At 47.5% G+C, this 25,029-nt stretch overlaps 1 protein-coding gene across 4 annotated transcripts in view; it reads right to left on the bottom strand.

The window, feature by feature from the left end:
* The window catches only part of LOC143997817 (retinoic acid receptor responder protein 2-like), a 112,919-nt gene that overhangs the window by 13,949 nt on the left and 73,941 nt on the right, over nucleotides 1-25,029 (bottom strand). Inside the window, exons 1-4 of one of the 4 annotated variants that reach the window (XM_077493634.1) lie at nucleotides 17,824-17,903; nucleotides 4,757-4,797; nucleotides 4,426-4,638; nucleotides 2,239-2,343 (exon numbers count right to left, since the gene is read on the bottom strand). In XM_077493634.1, the coding sequence (XP_077349760.1) occupies nucleotides 2,239-2,343; nucleotides 4,426-4,608 (288 nt within the window). In that variant the 5' untranslated portion in view covers nucleotides 4,609-4,638; nucleotides 4,757-4,797; nucleotides 17,824-17,903. Of the gene's footprint in view, nucleotides 1-2,238; nucleotides 2,344-4,425; nucleotides 4,639-4,756; nucleotides 4,798-16,898; nucleotides 16,914-17,823; nucleotides 17,980-25,029 lie in introns of those variants that run through there. The other 3 variants (XM_077493632.1, XM_077493633.1, XM_077493635.1) reach the window with 3 other exon arrangements.

Here is a 25,029-nt window from a genome sequence, read left to right as displayed (position 1 = left end):
TAATTTACAATGTACATAATGGAGCAGTGTGGAGTAACTCATTCACAATGTACAGAGTGGAGCAGTGTGGAGTAATTCATTCACAATGTGCAGAGTGGAGCAATGTGGAGTAATTCATTCACAATGTACAGGGTGGAGCAGTGTGGAGTAATTCATTCACAATGTACAGAGTGGAGCAGTGTGGAGTAATTCATTCACAATGTACAGAGTGGGGCAGTGTGGAGTAATTCATTCACAATGTACAGAGTGGGGCAGTGTGGAGTAATTCATTCACAATGTACAGAGTGGAGCAGTGTGGAGTAATTCATTCACAATGTACAGAGTGGAGCAGTGTGGAGTAATTAATTCACAATGTACAGAGTGGAGCAGTGTGGAGTAATTCATTCACAATGTACAGGGTGGAGCAGTGTGGAGTAATTCATTCACAATGTACAGAGTGGGCCAGTGTGGAGTAACTAATTCACAATGTACAGAGTGGAGCAGTGTGGAGTCATTAATTCACAATGTACAGAGTGGAGCAGTGTTGAGTAATTCATTCACAATGTACAGAGTGGAGCAATGTGGAGTAATTCATTCACAATGTACAGAGTGGAGCAGTGTGGAGTAATTCATTCACAATGTACAGAGTGGAGCAGTGTGGAGTAATTCATTCACAATGTACAGAGTGGAACAGTGTGGTGTAATTCATTTACAATGTACAGAGTGGAGCAGTGTGGAGTAACTCATTCACAATGTACAGAGTTGAGCAGTGTGGAGTTATTCGTTCACAATGTACAGAGTGGAGCAGTGTGGAGTAATTCATTCACAATGTACAGAGTGGAGCAGTGTGGAGTAATTCATTCACAATGTACAGAGTGGAGCAGTGTGGAGTAATTCATTCACAATGTACAGAGTGGAGCAGTGTGGAGTGTGTAATACATGATGTACAGGTGGAGCAGTGTGGAGTAATTAATTCACAATGTACAGAGTGGAACAGTGTGGAGTAACTCATTCACAATGTACAGAGTGGAGCAGTGTGGAGTAATTCATTCACAATGTACAGTGGAGCAGTGTGGAGTAATTAATTCACAATGTACAGAGTGGAGCAGTGTGGAGTAATTAATTTACAATGTACATAATGGAGCAGTGTGGAGTAACTCATTCACAATGTACAGAGTGGAGCAGTGTGGAGTAATTCATTCACAATGTGCAGAGTGGAGCAATGTGGAGTAATTCATTCACAATGTACAGGGTGGAGCAGTGTGGAGTAATTCATTCACAATGTACAGAGTGGAGCAGTGTGGAGTAATTCATTCACAATGTACAGAGTGGGGCAGTGTGGAGTAATTCATTCACAATGTACAGAGTGGGGCAGTGTGGAGTAATTCATTCACAATGTACAGAGTGGAGCAGTGTGGAGTAATTCATTCACAATGTACAGAGTGGAGCAGTGTGGAGTAATTAATTCACAATGTACAGAGTGGAGCAGTGTGGAGTAATTCATTCACAATGTACAGGGTGGAGCAGTGTGGAGTAATTCATTCACAATGTACAGAGTGGGCCAGTGTGGAGTAACTAATTCACAATGTACAGAGTGGAGCAGTGTGGAGTCATTAATTCACAATGTACAGAGTGGAGCAGTGTTGAGTAATTCATTCACAATGTACAGAGTGGAGCAATGTGGAGTAATTCATTCACAATGTACAGAGTGGAGCAGTGTGGAGTAATTCATTCACAATGTACAGAGTGGAGCAGTGTGGAGTAATTCATTCACAATGTACAGAGTGGAACAGTGTGGTGTAATTCATTTACAATGTACAGAGTGGAGCAGTGTGGAGTAACTCATTCACAATGTACAGAGTTGAGCAGTGTGGAGTTATTCGTTCACAATGTACAGAGTGGAGCAGTGTGGAGTAATTCATTCACAATGTACAGAGTGGAGCAGTGTGGAGTAATTCATTCACAATGTACAGAGTGGAGCAGTGTGGAGTGTGTAATACATGATGTACAGGTGGAGCAGTGTGGAGTAATTAATTCACAATGTACAGAGTGGAACAGTGTGGAGTAACTCATTCACAATGTACAGAGTGGAGCAGTGTGGAGTAATTCATTCACAATGTACAGAGTGGGGCAGTGTGGTGTGTGCCATACATGATGTACTGGTCGAAGCAATATAAAAAAAGAGACACCTGAGCTCTGCCCCTCTACACATCCCCCTGGTATATAACTCACCAATCGCCAGGCTTGTTAGACACTTACTGCGTTTTTTACAGTCTTGCAGTCCGTTTTGCTCCAGTCATGTTTGCGGCATGACGTCTGTTTCACCAGAAACTCCACATTTACGAATATCCCGGAATTATACACCTGCAAGAAGATGATGACAGTGAAGGGGTGGGGTTACATTCGCTTACTTCCACGAGTTCCAGTAAATTATGCCTGTGATCAAACAAGTATTCCTTATACTCCAGCCTTTAAAGTGGCCAGTGCTGGGTCTTCACACCAGCTACTCCTTGTTACAAAGAGCTACAATACTTACCTGTGAGATTGCCTGACCATTGCTGACCTGGATTTTATGGACTACCCTCTTGATTGCTGCCTGCCCTGACCCTTGTTTGGACCTGACTACTCTTTTGATTATTGCCGCCTTTAACCCCTATCTGACTACTTTTTCGATTGTTGCCTGCCCTGACACAAGCATGGAACTTATTAATCTCTTGATTACTGCCTCCTTTAGCCCCCGTTGATTGTTGCCTGCCCTGACCCAGGCTTGGACCTTATTACACTCTTGATTTCTGCCTCCTTTAACCCCTGTCTGGATCTGACCACGCTCTTGATTGTTGCCTGCCCTGACCCAGGCATGGACCTTATTACTCTCTTGATTGCTGCCTCCTTGAACCCTTGTCTGGATCTGACCACGCTCTTGATTGTTGCCTGCCCTGACTCTTGCCTGGACCTGACTACTCTCTTATTTGCTACCTCCTTTAACCCCTGTCTGGATCTGACTACTTTTTCGATTGTTGCCTGCCCTGACCCAGGCATGGACCTCATTACTCTCTTGATTTCTGCCTCCTTTAACCCCTGTCTGGATTTGACCATGCTCTTGATTGTTGCCTGCCCTGACCCAGGCTTGGACCATATTACACTCTTGATTGCTGCCTCCTTTAACCCCTGTCTGGATCTGACAACGCTCTTGATTGTTGCCTGCCCTGACCCAGGCATGGATCTTATTACTCTCTTGATTGCTGCCTCCTTTTAACCCCTTTCTGTATCTGACTACTTTTTTGTTTGTTGTCTGCCCTGACCCAGGCATGGACCTTATTACTCTCTTGATTGCTGCTTCCTTTAACCCCTCTCTGGATCTGACCACTCTCTTGATTGTTGCCTGACCTGACCCAGGCTTGGACCTTATTAATCTCTTTATTGCTGCCTCCTTTAACCCCTGTCTGGATCTGACCACGCTCTTGATTGTTGCCTGCCCTGACTTAGGCATGGACCTTATTACTCTCTTGATTGCTGCCTCCTTTTAACCCCTGTATGGATCTGACTACTTTTTCGATTGTTGGCTGCCCTGACCCAGGCTTGGACCTTATTACACTCTTGATTGCTGCCTCCTTTAACCCCTGTCTGGATCTGACCACTCTCTTGATTGTTGCCTGCCCTGAACCAGGCATGGACCTTACTCTTCTCTTGATTGCTGCCTATCTGAACCCCTGCCTGCACCTGACTACTCTCTTAATAGCTGCCTCCCTCAGCCCCTGCCTGGGCCTAACTTAACTCTTGATTGTTGCCTAAACTGACCCATGCATGGACCTTATTACTCTCTTGATTGCTGCATGTCTGAACCCCTGCCTGGACTTAACTGCTCTCTTGATTGCTGCCTGCCTTGTTTCCTGCCTGGGCCTGACTACTTTCCTGTCTGCCTCCTAGTGTACAGTCTCCACACCATAGCCTGTCCCCTTTGTGGAGTGATCCTGGGGGCCACAACCTGGTGACAGTTACAGCAAAGTAGACTGGGACCACTAGGATCTCTGACCCATCTCCACCTCCAAAAGTTCTAGTGAAGATCAACTGTCAGTTACATGCCACACCTTGGATGATCCTGAGTCACCCGTCAGGGGGCCACCCTGACACAGCAGTAAGACATTGAACATATTTGGGCCAAGTCCAATTGGGCTTTAAAAATAAGCATCTTCTCCCGAGGTACGGAGTGTTTTCTGGAGGGGCCCTATGGACAAGGTGAATCAGAGCTGCAACATTTCTCAGCTACAAATCATTTTTATAAATCCTGTGATTAATATTTTATGGCGGGCATCAGAGCCATTTATGTGATCAATATTGTAATTCCAATGATCAGCATTGACTATAAATATTGGTCCTTTAACTACTGTTATGGTGGGGTCCCAGAATTATCTGAACATTAATACTCTGAGCTCCCCCGGCACTCACCTCCTTTGCCTTCACTATGGACGTCATCCTGTATGCGCTCGGTATATCTCTCTGGTGAAACTTCTCCATCACCAGCCTGACCATCTTGTTCTGGATCTCGGACAGTTCCTCTGCCAGGACATCTGCCTGGACTCTGAGGACCAGCAGAGCGCTGACCAATCCCCATCCTACGGCAAGTTTCATGGCGGTCCTTTTTTGGAGTGGAGCTCAAACCTGATAATGAAAGTCAAAATGTCACATTGGTCACAGATGAAAGGGACACTAATCTGAGAGCTTGTTATTCTATCCAGCAAATACTGAAGCTGTGCTAATAGCAGAAAAAAAATCATACCTATATGCTGAGTCTTCTGTGATCCAATACACCCCGCTGTCCTGCATCAGAAATCACATGATAGGTGGGAGAAGCTTCTCGGTGCCGACACTTGGTTAGGTTTTCCGTTTGTGAAAGACAAGGTGGAGCCTGCAGGGGGGGCGTGTCACCCGGAACTTCCAAGGGGTGTGTTTTTTATGTTTTTTTATTACTTTGATATACTGTGGATTATTTTGTTTGCGTTTCTCTGTAAAACTGTATATTCTAATGTAAGTTAATTGCACTGTTTAGCTGTGTTTGAGGTGGTACTTCCTGCAAATAAGGGTTAACTCTGCTGGCCAGGTTTTCCCGGGCTTTTCGGGAAAGTACCACCCTACCATTTAGAAGAGGGGATTTCTAAGCCCTGGACCCGCGAGGCGGTTATACGAGAGCTCTAGCGGGAGATCTCTGAGCTCCAGGTCAGCGAGGCGGGGTGGGGGGGGGGGAAAGGGGGGGTGTTGAACGAGGGGGGGGTCCAGTGTAAGTTCACCTTACAGATTTTTCTGTAAAGGTGAACTTACCCTTTAAGGAACAGAATGCTGCTAAAGATGTGAAATATTTCTTGCACTTAACCACCCCCTGTGGGAACCCAGCTGGGCTTACAGGTGTATGGACTCATGCCACTACTAAATGGACTTTGGAACTTAAGGACTTTCTCACCTTTAGGAGGTATGACTACCTCATGGGCATTCCGTGGCACCAGGAGAACAGCTACCCCCCCCCCCCCCCACCATGAAAAATTAAAAGTCATCAGTTACAAATACTGTAGCTACTGAATTTTAATATTAGGACCTGTCCAGGGTTCCTGAGGCGTCGACAACCCAGCCTATTGTCGGATCGGCTGTCGGGTGCTGCCTCCACCATTCCTGGTAAGGGGAACCGGCGGTGAAGCCTTTGGGCTTCACAGCCAGCTCCCAACTGCGCATGCTGCACTTTCCAATTGGGCTGGAGGAGGGGGGGCTGAACTTCTGAGGGACGGCTCCATAGCACTGTCTCCAGAAGTGGGGAAGGGGGACCTGTAAAAAACAGGTGCCACCGGAGGGGGGGAGGAGGAGACAGATAAGTCACTTTTGAGTGGAACTCCGCTTTAAAGGGGTACAGTGCGCATTGGGCAGTGATGGCGAACCTTGGCACCCCAGATGTTTTGGAACTACATTTCCCATGATGCTCAACTACACTGCAGAGTGAATGAGCATCATGGGAAATGTAGTTCCAAAACATCTGGAGTGCCAAGGTTCACCATCACTGGTATAGGGCATATCACAAATAACAGGGCTTAATAGGGGGGAGATAGAAAAGATGCAATACATTTGTGTTATGTACAGTTCTGCTATTCGGAGGAGGGTATGTTGCCGTCCCCAATGATTACAGTATTAGGTGTGAGTGCATAAACAGCCAGCCAGTCAGGAAGTGGTGGCTTGGCATAGGTAACAATGGTCCAGGTAGTGATTGAGCTTTTGTGTGTAGACTCTCTCACTATCAGAACCCAAGACTGGGCCCATCCTAAGTATCACGCCTGGGAGTTGTGGAAGATGGCCCCAGGAGAAGAGTACTTGGGGGTTATGTACAGAGTACAGATTCCTGGTATTCATGGGAAAAGTACAAATTGAAGTGACTGGGAGTGGGGTGAGGGGTTACTGGGCGGGTGGAATCAGCAGTACCAGATCAGAAAAGCTGCACAATTCACACAGAGAAGAGTTATGAAATGTATTGAAGAACTGTTACTGTATGTATATATACAGTATATACTATACAATATCAAACACCTCTGTGAATCCAGAAAAAGACAGGAGACATGTATACAGAACAGAATAATAGAGAAATCTTTGTGTACTTTTTAACACCCCCGAGACACGACTGGGCCTTCCCATGAGAAGTCCTCTCCTCCCTCCGGTGACCTCTCTAGCAGATGAAGTGGAAACAATCCCCATGATGGGAGTGTGAGGAAACCATGGCCTGACGGAACACCGACTCTTCTGTCTGAGAAGACGATGGCTCCATCAACACCGACCAGCAGATCATATGAACCGTGCCGTGTATCATTGTATTATACCTAGGAGATCGGCTATGTGTATGGATACATTGTATATAACTAGGAGACCAGCTATGTGTATGGATACATTGTATAGAACTAGGAGATCGGCTATGTGTATGGATACATTGTATAGAACTAGGAGATTGGCTATGTGTATGGATACATTGTATAGAACTAGGAGATCGGCTATGTGTATGGATACATTGTATATAACTAGGAGATTGGCTATGTGTATGGATACATTGTATATAACTAGGAGACCAGCTATGTGTATGGATACATTGTATAGAACTAGGAGATCGGCTATGTGTATGGATACATTGTATAGAACTAGGAGATCGGCTATGTGTATGGATACATTGTATATACCTAGGAGATTGGCTATGTGTATGGATACATTGTATATACCTAGGAGATCGGCTATGTGTATGGATACATTGTATATAACTAGGAGATTGGCTATGTGTATGGATACATTGTATATAACTAGGAGACCAGCTATGTGTATGGATACATTGTATAGAACTAGGAGATCGGCTATGTGTATGGATACATTGTATAGAACTAGGAGATCGGCTATGTGTATGGATACATTGTATAGAACTAGGAGATCGGCTATGTGTATGGATACATTGTATAGAACTAGGAGATCGGCTATGTGTATGGATACATTGTATATAACTAGGAGATTGGCTATGTGTATGGATACATTGTATAGAACTAGGAGATCGGCTATGTGTATGGATACATTGTATATACCTAGGAGATTGGCTATGTGTATGGATACATTGTATATAACTAGGAGATCGGCTATGTGTATGGATACATTGTATATAACTAGGAGATCAGCTATGTGTATGGATACATTGTATATAACTAGGAGATCAGCTATGTGTATGGATACATTGTATATAACTAGGAGATCGGCTATGTGTATGGATACATTGTATAGAACTAGGAGATCGGTTATGTGTATGGATACAATGTAGTGAAAGCTGGCAATTGGATAAGGTCTTGTGGTGAACACTGGAAGTCTTCTACAACGTATCCATGGGCGTAGCATAAGGGGTTGCAGGGGTCACAATCACAACCCCCGCCCCTAGCTCCAGGGGGCCTCTGCAGCCTCCCTGTCATATTATCATATCCTCCACAAAGTCCAGCTCCGATCTGCCCTAGGGCCCCACAGCCACGCTCCAATACTGGGCTTCCACTTTGCCTTGCACAGTCCACACCCCTCTGTTCTCATTGGCTGGGGAGAAACCATGAGCCTTTTCCTGAATGGAGAGGAGCACGGGGTGAGAACAGCCCAGGATGGGGAAGAGTCTGTGCTGTGTGCTGGAAACATGGAGTAGAAACCGAGCTCAGCGAGGAGAAGAGTGCCGTCCTGCAGCCATGATGGGACCGATGTTACTGGTGAGGTATGACACTGCTCAAAGTCTCCTAGTCACCAGCTGGGATTCTTTGTACCCCCTCCCCCACTTGGAGATGTCTGCTTACCCCACTTCCCTGATGTGACAGACTCACTCGGGACAGAGGCATTTGGAAGGGACTCCTTGCTGGCCTCTTGATTACTGATTATGGGCCCTGGCATTTGGGGGGACGGTGCTCTTTGTGAGCTGTATGTCTGGGGACCCTTGTGGGGGTGTTACTTTAGATTGAGGCCCATGTCCCCCCCCCAAGACACACAGACTCTGGGAATCCTGTGTATGCCATATTAGAAATAGTGACTGAGAAAATATATCTTGGATTACTTAAAATGGGACAGTAATATTTATCCACAATATCTCCCAGGATATATGTAAAGACTATTCTTGGTTTGTTTGATTCTGAACTCAACATGTTAGTTGAGAGAGCTGATCACATTGGCCTCTAGGACTGGGTAGGAGCCGGACAGTCTATTCCTACTATACAGTGGTGTGAAAAAGTGTTTGCCCCCTTCCTCATTTCCTGTTCCTTTGCATGTTTGTCACACTTAAGTGTTTCGGAACATCAAACCAATTTAAACAATAGTCAAGGACAACACAAGTAAACACAAAATGCAATTTGTAAATGAAGGTGTTTATTATTAAGGCCTCATGCACACGGACGTTTTTACAGCCGCTTTTTTGAGCTTTTTTTGCAGCTTAAAAAGGCCTGTCCATGTTAGTCTATGGCTTCATGCCCACCTAGGCGTTTTTGAGCTGCAAATGGCATAGGCGTTTTTAAGCTGTAAAAAAAACCCAGGACCAGTGCGTTCCGTGGCGTGGAGCTAGAGCTGTAAAAACGCGAATCGCGGGAAAACGCGCAAAAACGCGCATAAACGCGCAACATATTTTCTTTGTTTTCTGAGTCCTATAGCCAAGAGATGTGTTTCTTAAAAACAGCTACTTAACGCTAATGCTAAAAAACGCGCAAAAACGCGCAAAAACGCCAATGCAAAACGCTGTAAAAATCAAGTTTTTAACGACGATTTTTCCAGGCGTCGGAGCTAGCTTTGCAGCCAGTTTTTTAAAACGTCCGTGTGCATGAGCACTTAAGGTGAAAAAAAATCCAAACCATCATGGACCTGTGTGAAAAAGTGATTGCCCCCCTTGTTATAACATACTATAACTGTGGTTGTCCACACCTGAGTTCAATATCTCTAGCCACACCCAGGCCTGATTATTGCCACACCTGTTCACAATCAAGGCATCACTTAAATAGGAGCTGCTTGACACAGTAAGGTCCACCAGAAGATCCTTAAAAGCTACACATCATGCCGAGACCCAAAGAAATTCAGGAACAATTGAGAAAGAAAGTAATTGAGATCTATCAGTCTGGAAAGGGTTATAAAGCCATTTCCAAAGCTTTGGGAATCCAGCGAACCACAGTGAGAGCCATTATCCACAAATGGCGAAGACATGGAACAGTGGTGAACCTTCCCAGGAGTGGCCGGCCGCCCAAAATTACCCCAAGAGCGCAGCGACGATTCATCCAAGAGGTCACAAAAGACCCCACAACAACGTCCAAGGAACTGCAGGCCTCACTTGCCTCAGTTAAGGTCAGCGTTCATGCCTCCACCATCAGGAAAAGACTGGGCAAAAATGGCCTGCATGGCAGAGTTCCAAGGAGAAAACCACTGCTGAGCAAAAAGAACATCAAAGCTCGTCTCAATTTCTCCACAACACATCTTGATGATCCCCAAGACTTTTGGGACAACATTCTGTGGAGCGATGAGACAAAAGTGGAACTCTTTGGAAGGTGTGTGTCCAAGTATATCTGGCGTAGAAGGAACACTGCATTTCATAAAAAGAACATTATACCAACAGTAAAATATGGTGGTGGTAGTGTGATGGTCTGGGGCTGTTTTGCTGCTTCAGGACCTGGAAGACTTGCCGTGATAAAAGGAACTATGAATTCTGCTGTCTACCAAGAGATCCTGAAGGAGAATGTCCCACCATCTGTTCGTGTACTCAAGCTGAAACGAACTTGGGTTCTGCAGCAGGACAATGATCCTAAACACACCAGCAAGTCCACCACCGAATGGCTGAAGAAAAACAAAATGAAGACTTTGGAGTGGCCTAGCCAAAGTCCTGACCTGAATCCTATTGAGATGTTGTGGTATGACCTTAAAAAGGCCGTTCATGCTGGAAAACCCTCTAATGTAACTGAATTAGGACAATTCTGCAAAGATGAGTGGGCCAAAATTCCTCCAGGACGCTGTAAAAGCCTCATTGCACGTTATCGCAAACGCTTGGTTGCAGTTGTTGCTGCTAAGGGTGGCCCAACCAGTTATTAGGTTTAGGGGGCAATCACTTTTTCACACAGGGCCATGATGGTTTGGATTTTTTTTCACCTTTAATAATAAACACCTTCATTTACAAATTGCATTTTGTGTTTACTTGTGTTGTCCTTGACTATTGTTTAAATTGGTTTGATGTTCCGAAACACTTAAGTGTGACAAACATACAAAGGAACAGGAAATGAGGAAGGGGGCAAACACTTTTTCACACCACTGTAGTTTGTTGCCTACAAGGCTGAGGAGGGGGGGGGGGGGGAGATCACAGTTTGTATTGTTAATTGTAATTAGTTCCTGCTATTGTAAGAAGGTGTCCTGTGTTTATACTGATGTGTGAAGCTCAGTGACAACAAGGCTGACCTTTAGTGAAATCCTGATTAATCATAACAATGCTCAGGAGGGCACGGAGTCACTGCTTTAAGGGATTAGCTAATTAGCTCTTGTTAATTAGGTTTCTGGTTACAGTTCTTATTGTAAGCCTGTTGTATATATTTGTGTGTCATCTCAAACAAAAGAGTCCATGTTCAGCAGCTAAACAAGTATCGTCTTGTTTTGTGCTTGTGAGCGGTTGGAATATCTGATATCCATATTCAGACTGGGAGGAAGCGGTATATGACGAAAGAAGGAGGAGTGTGGGGACGTTTCTGACAACTAGGGAAAAGAAACACACCTCCGGGAGGTGACCTTCCCCCAACATCTGCCAACACTGACAGAGAATCCTTCAGAAATTGCTAAAACAAATCTCTTAACATCTCCCGAGGGCCCCCCGAGGGGCTGCAGGCTCCAGATTTTGTGTCACATGGCTTTGCCCCCCCCCAGATCTAAGTTGCGCCCCACCCCCCCAAAGCTCCCTGACCACCCCCAAAGCCCGTATACAATACAGCCAGTCAGCCATGATCTGCACAGGGTGTATCTGCCTACTGCGACTACACTGCCGTTCTGACCAGAGAATTTCACAGGTCAGAAGAGCAACATACAAGCCAAATACACCCTGTGAAGACCGACAGACTGTGTGTAAAGGAATGTGATTGCAGCCCTGTGTAGTGTGTGTGGGGGGGAGATGTATACAGTGCTGGGATGGGAAAGGAGCTCTGCCAAGTGACCTGCCAGGGGTCCCTGTCCTCTGATTCTCCAGCTGTGATCCCTGTCCTCTGATTCTCCAGCGGTGATACCTGTCCTCTTATTCTCCAGGGGTGATCCATGTCCTCTGATTCTCCAGCGGTGATCCCTGTCCTCTGATTCTCCAGCGGTGATCCCTGTCCTCTGATTCTCCAGCGGTGATCCCTGTCCTCTTAATCTCCAGGGGTGATCCCTGTCCTCTGACTCTCCAGGGGTGATCCCTGCCCTCTGATTCTCCATCGGTGATCCCTGTCCTCTGATTCTCCTGCGGTGATCCCTGTCCTCTGATTCTCCAGCGGTGATCCCTGTCCTCTGATTCTCCAGCGGTGATCCCTGTCCTCTGATTCTCCAGAGGTGATCCCTGTCCTCTGATTCTCCAGAGGTGATCCCTGTCCTCTGATTCTCCAGCGGTGATCCCTGTCCTCTGATTCTCCAGCGGTGATCCCTGTCCTCTGATTCTCCAGGGGTGATCCCTGTCCTCTGACTCTCCAGGGGTGAGCCCTGTCCTCTGATTCTCCAGTGGTGATCCCTGTCCTCTGATTCTCCAGCGGTGATCCCTGTCCTCTGATTCTCCATCGGTGATCCCTGTCCTATGATTCTCCAGCTGTGATCCCTGTCCTCTGATTCTCCAGCGGTGATCCCTGTCCTCTGATTCTCCAGAGGTGATCCCTGTCCTCTGATTCTCCAGGGGTGATCCCTGTCCTCTGATTCTTTGGCGGTGATCCCTGTCCTCTGATTCTCCGGCGGTGATCCCTGTCCTCTGATTCTCCAGCGGTAATCCCTGTCCTCTGATTCTCCAGAGGTGATCCCTGTCCTCTGATTCTCCAGCGGTGATCCTTGTCCTATGATTCTCCAGGGGTGATCCCTGTCCTCTGATTCTCCAGGGGTGATCCCTGTCCTCTGATTCTCCAGCAGTGATCCCTGTCCTCTGATTCTCCAGCGGTGATCCCTGTCCTCTGATTCTCCAGAGGTGATACCTGTCCTCTGATTCTCCAGAGGTGATACCTGTCCTCTGATTCTCCAGCGGTGATCCCTGTCCTCTGATTCTCCAGGGGTGATCCCTGTCCTCTGATTCTCCAGCGGCGATCCCTGTCCTCTAATTCTCCAGCGGTGATCCCTGTCCTCTGATTCTCCAGGGGTGATCCCTGTCCTCTGATTCTCCAGCGGTGATCCCTGTCCTCTGATTTTCCAGGGGTGATCCCTGTCCTCTGATTCTCCAGAGGTGATCCCTGTCTTCTGATTCTCCAGAGGTGATACCTGTCCTCTGATTCTCCAGAGGTGATCCATGTCCTCTGATTCTCCAGCGGTGATCCCTGTCCTCTGATTTTCCAGAGGTGATACCTGTCCTCTGATTCTCCAGGGGTGATCCCTGCCCTCTGATTCTCCAGCGGTGATCCCTGTCCTCTGATTCTCCAGAGGTGATCCCTGTCCTCTGATTCTCCAGCGGTGATCCCTGTTCTCTGATTCTCCAGCGGTGATCCCTGTCCTCTGATTCTCCAGCGGTGATCCCTGTCCTCTGATTCTCCAGGGGTGATCCCTGTCCTCTGATTCTCCAGAGGTGATACCTGTCCTCTGATTCTCCAGAGGTGATCCCTGTCTTCTGATTCTCCAGAGGTGATACCTGTCCTCTGATTCTCCAGAGGTGATCCATGTCCTCTGATTCTCCAGCGGTGATCCCTGTCCTCTGATTTTCCAGAGGTGATACCTGTCCTCTGATTCTCCAGGGGTGATACCTGCCCTCTGATTCTCCAGCGGTGATCCCTGTCCTCTGATTCTCCAGAGGTGATACCTGTCCTCTGATTCTCCAGAGGTGATACCTGTCCTCTGATTCTCCAGAGGTAATCCCTGTCTTCTGATTCTCCAGAGGTGATACCTGTCCTCTGATTCTCCAGAGGTGATCCCTGTCCTCTGATTCTCCAGAGGTGATCCCTGTCCTCTGATTCTCCAGGGGTGATCCCTGTTCTCTGATTCTCCAGCGGTGATCCCTGTCCTCTGATTCTCCAGGGGTGATCCCTGCCCTCTGATTCTACAGCGGTGATCCCTGCCCTCTGATTCTACAGCGGTGATCCCTGTCCTCTGATTCTCCAGAGGTGATACCTGTCCTCTGATTCTCCAGAGGTGATCCCTGTCCTCTGATTCTCCAGAGGTGATCCCTGTCTTCTGATTCTCCAGAGGTGATCCCTGTCCTCTGATTCTCCAGAGGTGATCCCTGTCCTCTGATTCTCCAGAGGTGATCCCTGTCCTCTGATTCTCCAGAGGTGATCCCTGTCCTCTGATTCTCCAGCGGTGATCCCTGTCCTCTGATTCTCCAGGGGTGATCCCTGTCCTCTGATTCTCCAGAGGTGATCCCTGTCCTCTGATTCTCCAGAGGTGATCCCTGTCCTCTGATTCTCCAGAGGTGATCCCTGTCTTCTGATTCTCCAGAGGTGATCCCTGTCTTCTGATTCTCCAGCGGTGATCCCTGTCCTCTGATTCTCCAGTGGTGATCCCTGTCCTCTGATTCTCCAGAGGTGATCCCTGTCCTCTGATTCTCCAGTGGTGATCCCTGTCCTCTGATTCGCCAGCGGTGATCCCTGTCCTCTGATTCTCCAGGGTGATTCGCCAGCGGTAATCCCTGTCCTCTGATGTAAGGAGGAACTCTGGGAACTCAAAACTCTTAAGTCACTTTGAGTATCTTGGCATGTGGTGGGTGTATCTGCCCTCACGGTGGAAATGGTGGGGGGGGGGCATGTGTCAACTTTTGCATCAGGGCCTACACGCTTCGAGCTACGCCTCTGAGCGTATCACATGGTCATAGAGAGCCAATGAGGTGACAAGTCAGACTGGTGATGTCAGGTGAACATTCTGAGCCATTGTAGCAATTATTGGTAATGTGATATTGTCATGTGATCACTAGCAGCCAATCCAGGGAAAGGTAGGCGTATTCTCTACCAGGGTGCACCTTGAACTTTCTTCCCCTCTGCCTCCTCCCCCACACATACACCTCCAGCACAGACACTGTATATATGTAAGGGGCGGGATCATGGATTTGTATTTATTTCCTCTCTTTGTTTTTTTATGATCAGGACTAATAAAATATAAAAAAACAATGTTTCCTGTTCTTTGTTATGTAAACATGAGAAATATAAATATTTTGTATTTTTAAATTCAGCCAGCAGGTTACAATCTTTTATTAACTATTTACCTCCTCTGGCAAAATGCATGTTTTTAACAGAGCTCAGTAGCTCACACTGAGATTTACACTACAGAGGTAAGTATGTCAGAGCAGTGACTCCCTCCCCCCTATTCTTCCAGCTATACCGCTCCTTTTGAGGATTCAGTCTGACAAGACAAGCCTCAAAGATGGATGGCTGTCTTGTTCAAGCCCGCTTATGTGGCTGGTGTCCCCCCTCCCCCTTCCCCAAACGACCCCTTAAGGCCCCTCACTGGCAGTATGATACCCTTGTTTTTTTTTTGTTTTTTTTTGGAATTCCAACCATAACAGTCATTCCTCAATTTTTCCTGATTGGGTGAAGATGGACATCGTGCAGGCTGGAAGACTGAGGACATCTTGTGGTGAAGAAGAGGTACTGTGGGGGGCAGCTCTCGATTAATGGTGGGTACTGCAGACAGGAATTGGGCTTTAGCTAAACCATAGTTCTCTGTGAATCCTTTATCATGTATGAAATGTTTATTTGTGAAACAAATATTGTATACCGTATATACTCGAGTATAAGCCGAGATTTTCAGCCTCTTTTTTGAGGCTGAAAGTGCCCCCCTCGGCTTATACTCGAGTCATCGCTGTCTGCCCGCTCGATCAGCGTGTCGAGCAGACAGACAGCGGCCATTCTGATTCAAAAGCCGCGCCTCCGGCTCCGCCTTCGCCTGTGATAGGCGGAACACTGAATTTCCCAGCAGCCTGTGTTCCGCCTATCACGGGCATCTTCTCATCCTCGTACTACGGACGAGGATGATACGACGTCCGTGATAGGCGGAACACAGGCTGCTGGGAAATTCAGTGTTCCGCCTATCACAGGCGAAGGAGGAGGCGCGGCTTTTGAATTTTACAATGGCCGCCGACGAAGAGGGCACGGGACGGAGGCAAGGCAAGGCACGGCACGGCACGGGACAGGACAGGACGGGACGGGACGGGACGAAGGCAAGGCACGACACGGGACAAAGGCTCGGGACACAGGTAGGCTGGACACACACACACACACACACACACACACACACACACACACACACACATGGAGACACACACACACGGATGGATGGATGGATGGAGACACACACACACACAGGGATGGATACACACACACACAGGGATGGATGGATGGATGGATGGAGACACACACACACAGGGATGGATGGATGGATGGATGGAGACACACACACACAGGGATGGATGGATGGATGGATGGAGACACACACACACAGGGATGGATGGACACACACACACACAGGGATGGATGGACGGACACACAGGGATGGACGGACACACAGGGATGGACGGACACACAGGGATGGACGGACACACAGGGATGGACGGACACACACACAGGGATGGACAGGCATGTCTCACCCTCGGCTTATACACGAGTCAATAAGTTTGCCAGTTTTTTTGGGGGTAAATTGGGGGCCTCGGCTTATATTCGGGTCGGCCTATACTCGAGTATATACGGTATATAAAAACACAGATTGGAAACACCCAATTTATACATTTCTATACCTTATATAACATTGAGGATCAGTCATGCAGTGTTGTGATGGACTTAGAAATGTCTAGATATGGAATACAGAGTGAAGGTTCTCGGTTCCCTTAGTAAATCCGCCTCCACGGATCCTTCCTTATCTTTTCTAGTAATTCTCTACTAATCTCTATCATTCCGGGTTGTACTTTGTATTGTTTGTGTCTCTCGGAGGAGTTGTGACATTTCTCTATTGCACACAGTAACACAATGTGGTTACATATCAGCTCCAGCCTCCTTGTACTCAGCGGAGGTCCCCTTTATAGGAGAATATGGGGGTGTGCTGGACTCACATTCTGTATATCGATCGTGTTATACCAGTCAGACTTTCACTTTCATTTCCTGAGACACCTATGAGTCCACCATGTATTATATACAGTACAACACACAGTATATAGAATATATACTACATACGCGTGTCTGTATATAGAGTATATAACACATACATGTGTCTGGTCTGTATATAGAGTATATAATACATACGTGTGTCTGGTCTGTATATAGAATATATAATACATACGTGTGTCTGGTCTGTATATAGAGTATATAACACATACGTGTGTCTGGTCTATATATAGAGTATATAGTACATCCGTGTGTCCGGTCTGTATATAGAGTATATAACACATACATGTGTCTGTTCTGTATATAGAGTATATAACACATACGTGTGTCTGGTCTGTATATAGAGTATATAATACATACGTGTGTCTGGTCTGTATATAGAATATATAATACATACGTGTGTCTGGTCTATATATAGAGTATATAGTACATCCGTGTGTCCGGTCTGTATATAGAGTATATAACACATACATGTGTCTGTTCTGTATATAGAGTATATAATACATACGCGTGTCTGGTCTCTATATAGAGTATATAATACATACGCGTGTCTGGTCTGTATATAGAGTATATAATACATACGTGTGTCTGGTCTGTATATAGAATATAGAATACATATGTGTATCTGGTCTGTATATAGAATATAGAATACATACGTGTGTCTGGTCTGTATATAGAATATAGAATACATACGTGTGTCTGGTCTGTATATAGAGTATATAATACATACATGTGTCTGGTCTGTATATAGAATATATAATATATACGTGTGTCTGGTCTGTATATAGAGTATATAATACATACGTGTGTCTGGTCTGTATATAGAGTATATAATACATACGTGTGTCTGGTCTGTATATAGAGTATATAACACATATGTGTGTCTGATCTGTATATAGAGTATATAACACATACGTGTGTCTGGTCTGTATATAGAGTATATAACACATACGTGTGTCTGGTCTGTATATAGAATATATAATACATCCGTGTGTCTGGTCTGTATATAGAGTATATAATACATACGTGTGTCTGGTCTGTATATAGAATATATAATACATACGTGTGTCTGGTCTGGGGCTCCGGTTGGGTTGCAGGGGGTCCGTCGGATCTCTGGAGGGTTCTTGGAATGACAGCGGAGGAGAAAAACAGGGAAGAGGAGGAGAGGCAGAGGAAGTGCGGGGCCGGCCCAGAGAGGGAAGGGGGGCAGTTAACCCCCCAGAACCATCTCAGCTTTTGGCATCCAGCAGAGAAGTGGGGGGGTGATCTTTGGGGTGAGGGGTATCTAAGAGGGGGCAGATTTGAACTCTGAAAGCTTTTGAGCAAATTGATGGAACTTTAGAGAATGAGGCATACATTAATAATATATTTTACAACTACAGACCATAACAACCCACAACAAGCAACAGTCTGTCCCCCCGCCCCCCCACAGAACCCAACCCCCTCCATAGATTGGAGGAGGGGCGCACTGTACAGGGACAATGGTACCCCCATAGATTGGAGGAGGGGCGCACTGTACAGAGACAATGGTACTCCCATAGATTGGAGGAGGGGCGCACTGTACAGGGACAATGGTACCCCCATAGATTGGACGAGGGGCGCACTGTACAGCAACAATGGTACTCCCATAGATTGGAGGAGGGGCACTCTGTACAGAGACAATGATACCCCCATAGATTGGAGGAGGGGCGCACTCTACAGGAACAATGGTACCCCCATAGATTGGAGGAGGGGCGCACTGTACAGGAACAATGGTACTCCCATAGATTGGAGGAGGGGCGCACTGTGCAGGGACAATGGTACCCCCATAGATTGGAGGAGGGGCACACTGTACAGGGACAATGGTACTCCCATAGATTGGAGGAGGGGCATACTGTACAGGGAAAATGGTACTCCCATCCTGACAACACCCCCCCCCCCCATTGCTCGATCAGTAGGGTGGTCCGCGCAAACCCCCTCCATCAGTCTGCACTCCAGCTTGGCACTTACCCCATCTAGGTCACGAGCATCGTCATATCATTCCTGCATCTCCTCCCTCCTTGGCAGCTAATACGGTTGCTTCTCCTCTCGGCCAATTGGGTCTCACCCACTTTCTGCTTGCCCGGGAGGAGAATCAGGAAGACCATAGTGAATATTCATTTGCTATTGTCACACTAGTGGGAGGGCTTGGATTTACTAGACTTTGCTAATAAGGAGGAACAACCCTGAGAACCTCCAGCAGAAGAGCTTGCATCAGGGCACAACATACCTGAGAGAAGAAGCAGCCATCCTTTCTCCCACACAACTGGCAGGGACATGGGATTTCCTGCCAGCAGCATCTGAGGGGTTACAACATACTTCTCTGGCCGAAGAACTGGCCACAGGGCAGAGTGCTACAAACCTCTGTCCTACACTGGCAGCAGCTCCGGGGAACCAGGGAGAAAAGGTGGTTGTCATTCATCTCCAACGACAGACCCACAGTCCAGAAGAGGATGTGGCCATCCTCACTCCCCAACAGCAGTTCAAGGACCAAGGAGGAAGCTGTCCTCACTCCCCAGCTGCAGTCCGAGATGAAGGGAGGGAAGGAAGCCATTCCCCCTCCGCAGCAGATCCACAGTCTGGGAGTGGAGGAAGGTGGCCTCCTTCCTCACCAATTAGCCAGGGCAGATGAGGCGGGGTCCCATCAGAAGTATTGCCCAGCACTGGCAACAACTATGGAGTTCCAGGGAGCCAGAGCAGGTGGCCCCTCTCCGCAGCGACAAGCTGATGTAGTGAAGCTCCTACTCCCAGCTGAAGTGCTTGCAACAGGGAAGAGTGCCGCTGGCCTCTGCCAAGCACCTACAGTGTCTCCACAGCTTAAAGAGGAGGGCCGGTTTTGAAAAAAAAAAATTTAAAGTCAGCAGCTGCAAACACTGTAGCTGCTGACTTTTAATAAGCACACTTACCTGTCCAGGGCGCCCGCGATGTCGGCCGCCCGAGGCCGATCCGTCCCTCGGTCTCGGGTCCCGGCGCCGCCATTTTGGGTAAGGGAAACAGGCAGTGGAGCCTTGAGGCTTCACTCCCCATTTCCTACTGCGCATGCGCAAGTCGCGCAGCGCTTTGTGAATGGGACGCGCTGTGTTCTGGGACACACAGTTCTCAGAACACAGCGCGACCCATTACCCAGAAGACGCCGCACGGAGGAGAGAAGAAAGAAGATCTCCGCCGAGGAGGAAGAGGCAAATTAGGATGATGTGCCTAGCAACAGGCATTTCTGGTAAGTTAAAAAAAAAATATGTTTTCATTTTTTTTTTTTATGATTGTTTTCTAATTTTTAATGTATTTTCTTTTTTCAGGGTGGCCCTCCACTTTAAAGGATCTGGGGCAGTCAGCCCCTCTCCCCAAGAGCAGACCAAGCCCCGGAACGATAAAGAACACCCAGCTGAAGTACTGGCAGCCAGAGAGTTCATGACTGTCCCACCCCTACTGATGACAACCCTTCCCTGCGGCCAACATTGGAAATCATGTTGACAACCTATATGGGTTCACTCTGCCTGACTAACGTAGGTCCAGACCAGATGAAGGTCTGGGACCTTGTTAGTCTTTTATGATGGGGGAGAAATGTGACAGACCCAACCGGGACAGGGGCTTTTGGAGGGGACTAGGGGCAAGCCTCTTACCCACTGATATGGACATTCGCTGTATCGTTCATTTAAGCACAAGAGACTCCATTTTATTCGCACTGTTGATATGTGTTCTATGACCTTCACCTAACACACAGACACATCTTCTGCTAGAAGCTCTCTCTCTCTCTCTCTGTCTCTACTCCCCCCTCCCCTCTTAAGGTTTTACTTTTGCAATTGTTCTATTCGCTAGCTTTTAATAATATATTCCTATTTGTTAGCTTTTAATACCATATTTCTATTTGTTAGTTCTTAATAACATCTCACACCACCCCTTTCTTATCTATGTATGATATAACATGTAATAATACATTTTGACACTGAACGGACATTTTAAACACAGTGATTGCGTCCTGTGAATCTGTTCCTGCAGCTGCAGTATTAACTTCTGTTTTTAGAGTCCCAATCAGAAATAATTCCATAACAGTTTTGGCGAGTCAGATACCAGGAGTTTGGCAGAGTCTCCAGAAGGAACCGCGCTTTGATCGGGATCATCGGGAACGCAGACCTCTACATGCCGGCTAAGTAAGCTGTCCTTAAGCTTGCTATATTTCTGCCTTTTCTATGTATCCTATCTGTCGGTTCTCAAGGAAACCAGACTACTCTCGGACCTTTCTGGTTGGGTAACATGTGTGTGTATGAATGTGTTTGTGTCCCCCTTGATGGGTTGGACGGTGTGTGAATAGGGAGAATCCTCTGCAGTTCCCTGCATTGACTCCTTGTGGGCGACCTGGGTCAGAGCCGCATGATAGGGTCAGATAAAACTCACAGAGAAGAGCTGAAGAGGGTCTCTTAATGAGTGTTTTGTCTATTGTCATAAACCCCTTCTATCCACGTAGATAAGTGGTGACTATATTTTTTGTAAATCTGCAGATTTGCTGTACTATTTTTTTTTTAGAGGCAAAAGGGTATAGGCACAAGTAGAGAAGACTGGCCAGTCATTATGGGCATTAAATGAATTAAGGGAATGAAGGGAGAGAGGCCTTCAGATAATGCCCAGCGTGAGATGAGCTCTAGAGAATATATGAACCAAAGGTACGGTTCCGCCTATACTGACCCCCTAGATAAATGGGTAGGATGGACAAAGGGAACAGCTAAACCTTTAAAATCTGAAAGGACTTTTGATTTACAAGTATGGGAAACTTTTCTGCACGATTATGGCCCACTACTGTGCAGTAGGGATGAGCTTGGTGTTCAAGTCGAACACCGGCTGTTCGCCCATTTGGCGAAGCCAGAACTCTGTGGGCCGTTCACACCAAATTCGTGTGGCACTCACGGCCCACAATGCACTGCGCCATCGCAGTGCATTGCTGGCTCACAGCGCCGGCAGCGAGGAGAGCCATGATTGGCCACAGGCAGACTGCCTGTGGCCAATCATAACTCAGGCTGTGTAGTACACGCCCCACACTATATAAGGCCGCCAGCGCGGCGGCCTTGTGTAGTGTGTTGGTGTCTGCAAGAGTTAGTGGGTGTTCTCTGTGTACCTTCAACGCAGTATACAGCGTCCGTTATCCACCGATTTAGCGTTCTTGCTCTTCTGTAATTGAGCTTTCAGCCATCTGCAGGAGTTTGTGGGTGTTGTCTGTGTGACCTGAGTGCAGTATACACCATTATCCACCTATATAGTTATATTGCTCTTCTGTAATTGAGCTTTCAGCCATCTGCCGGAGTTTCTGGGTGTTGTCTGTGTGTCCTGAGCGCAATATACACCTGTCTTTACCTATTTTGCTCTTCTCTAATTGAGCCATCTGCCATCTGCAGGAGTTAGTTGGTGTTGTGTGCCTCCAGCACAGCACAGTATACACCAGTATCTACCCTTTAATTCATGTTCTATAATAAGGGCATCTGCAGGAGTTGCTGGTTTTCCCATCTCCCTTCAGGCCATTACAATGCCTGGAAGGCCAACAAGGAGAGGCAGACAGGCACGAGCCGATAAAAGAGGGCAAGCAGGCTCTGTGTCTAGAGACAACAGTGCTCGTCATGGACGCGGTGCATTGTCATCAGCACCTGACCATGGGACACGCTTGTCCTTATTTTCGGCAGCTGGACGTGTTGAGCCGCATCATGCCGTAGACTTGGTAGAGTGGATGACCAAGCCCTCTTCATCCTCCTCATCCTCTCTCACCCAGGCTCAGGGTACTAGTAAAGCAGCTGCCAATGCATCGTCTTCCCTCGTCTCAATGTCATCATCAGTGACTCCTTCCCTAGACCCACCACGTCCTCCTGAGGAGTCCCCCGAACTGTTTGAGCACAGTGTTGGGTACATGCTCCAGGAGGATGCCCAGTGTTTTGTAGGCTCTGATGCTGATACTCAGCTAGAGGAAGGCAGTAGCGTGAATGCAGAGAGAGGGGATGCTCAAGAAGGACAGCAATCTGGCAGTCATGTTCCACAAGCTGCAGCATACTGCCAGGTTTGCTCCAGCGATGAAGAGGGAGGGGATGATGAGGGCACTGACTCCACGTGGGTGCCTGGTAGGAGAGAGGAGGAGGAGGAGGAGGCACATCTCCAACGAGGCAGGATACCCTCCGGGGGCCCGCTTAGGGGCAGCACACCGACTGAATCACACCGCAGAGCTCCGCCTGTGCAGGGCGCTGCCTCTGCACGTTATTCTAAAAGTTCTTTGGTGTGGGCCTTTTTTGAGACGAGTGCATCAGATCGCACCGCTGCTATTTGCAATATATGTCTCAAGCATATCTCGCGTGGCCAAAACATCAGCCGCTTGGGCACCACATGCTTGACCAGACATATGTTGACCTGCCATGCAGCTCGTTGGCAAGCGTACCTCAAAGACCCACACCAAAGAACAAAGCGGACCTCTCCTTGCTCCTCATCAGCTGGGATCTCCAACCCCACTAGACCTTCAGTCCTCTCTGAAACCTGCTCTGAGAGGAATGAAGGTGTAGAATTAGGTGTGTCACAGCCAAGTGCTTCGGGCACTCTGCTAGCTGTACACCCACGTCCGATTATAGCAGGCAAATGTCCCTGCCCCAGCTGCTGGACCGCCGAAAGAAGTTCACTCCCATCCATCCACATGCCCAGCAGTTGAATGCTAGCTTGGTTAAATTGCTAGCACTTCAACGTGGCTGGGAGGAGGTAGCTGTGAATCATGTTGTCCGTAGTGACCCAGAGGACTCCGGACTGAATGCCTCAGCTAACCTACGCTGCATGGCCTCCCTGATCCTGCAAAGCCTGCGAAAGGATCCTCGTATTCTTCAGATCAAGGAGGGGGACCATTACTGGCTGGCCACTCTCCTTGATCCACGGTACAAGGGTAAGGTTGCCGACCTTATCTTGCCGTCGCATAGGGAGCAGAGGATGAGACATCTCCGGGAGGCCTTGCAGAAAGGTCTGTGCAACGCGTTCCCAGAGACTGGGAGGTTACAAACTCCTGGTCCTGGACAACGTGTTCCTGAGGCATCGGTCAGAAGGAGCGGTGGAGAAGGTGGCCGTCTGACCAATGCGTTCAGACAATTTTTTAGTCCGCAGCCCCAAGGTATTGATCAGTTCCAGCAACCATCGCCAGTGTCTGATTTACATGGTGCAGGAATACCTAGGGGCAAGGTCAGACTTGGACACCTTTCCCACCGAAAATCCTCTGGCTTACTGGGTCTTGAGGATGGATCACTGGCCAGAGCTTGCACAGTATGCAATTGAGCTACTGGCCTGTCCTGCATCCAGCGTTCTTTCGGAACGCACCTTCAGTGCTGCTGGTGGCTTTGTTACCGATCACAGGGTGTGCCTGTCCACCAACTTGGTTGATCGACTGACCTTCATAAACATGAAGATGAATCAGTCTTGGATCACCCACAGCTACCAAGCACCTGAAGCTGATGTAACCGAATAATTTTTTTTTAAATATCACATCCCTTCAAGACTGCCTATGCTGATGCTGAGTGACTGTCCTGATATGTTGACTGTCTATCCTCTTCCTCCTCCGCTGATATCTTGGAAGAACATTTTTGGTTCTGGGTGATGCCACCAGCCCTATTTTTCTGCCCCTGTTTAACAGGGGCGTTTAATTACAATTTTTGATGCAATGCTTTGCAGCAGGGCTAATTCCTGCAATCAAACAAGAGTATATGGGAGAGGTTGCAGTGTCGTGGCACCAGCACCAGTGCCTAAGGCCCAATTTTTCTGCCCCTGTTTAACAGGGCCATGTAATTACAATTCTTGATATAATATTTCACAGCAGGGCCAGTTCCTGTGCCCACCGAGTGTAACTGTGAGGACTTATAGTGTTGTGGCACCAGCACCACAACCACCAAAGGCCCAATTTTTCTACCACTGTTCAACAATGGCATGTAATTACAATTCTTGATATAATCGTTCACAGCAGGGCGCTCCAGCGCCCACCAAGAGTCACTTTGAGGGCTTACAGTGTTGTGGCAACACTAACACCTTAGGCCCCCATTTCTGCAGAGCATATAGGGCAGGCCCCTACTTTCAAACATCCAACTTACAAACATCTCCTACTTGCAAATGGAAGGAGACAACAGCAAGTGAGATGAAAAAAGATGGACGACAAAACAAATTATACAGGGGTGATAACCCTTCCCTATGTTTTCCAAAAAGCTTAAAAATCGTTTTTTGACTGGAGCTACACTTTAAAAATGTACCAGTTGAAAAT

Source organism: Lithobates pipiens, unplaced genomic scaffold (assembly GCF_037356315.1).
Source record: "Lithobates pipiens isolate NorthernLeopardFrog02 unplaced genomic scaffold, aLitPip1_a1.2 Scaffold_19, whole genome shotgun sequence".
NCBI classification, from domain to species: Eukaryota; Metazoa; Chordata; class Amphibia; order Anura; family Ranidae; genus Lithobates; species Lithobates pipiens.
This window is presented reverse-complemented; position numbering and strand designations above follow the sequence as displayed.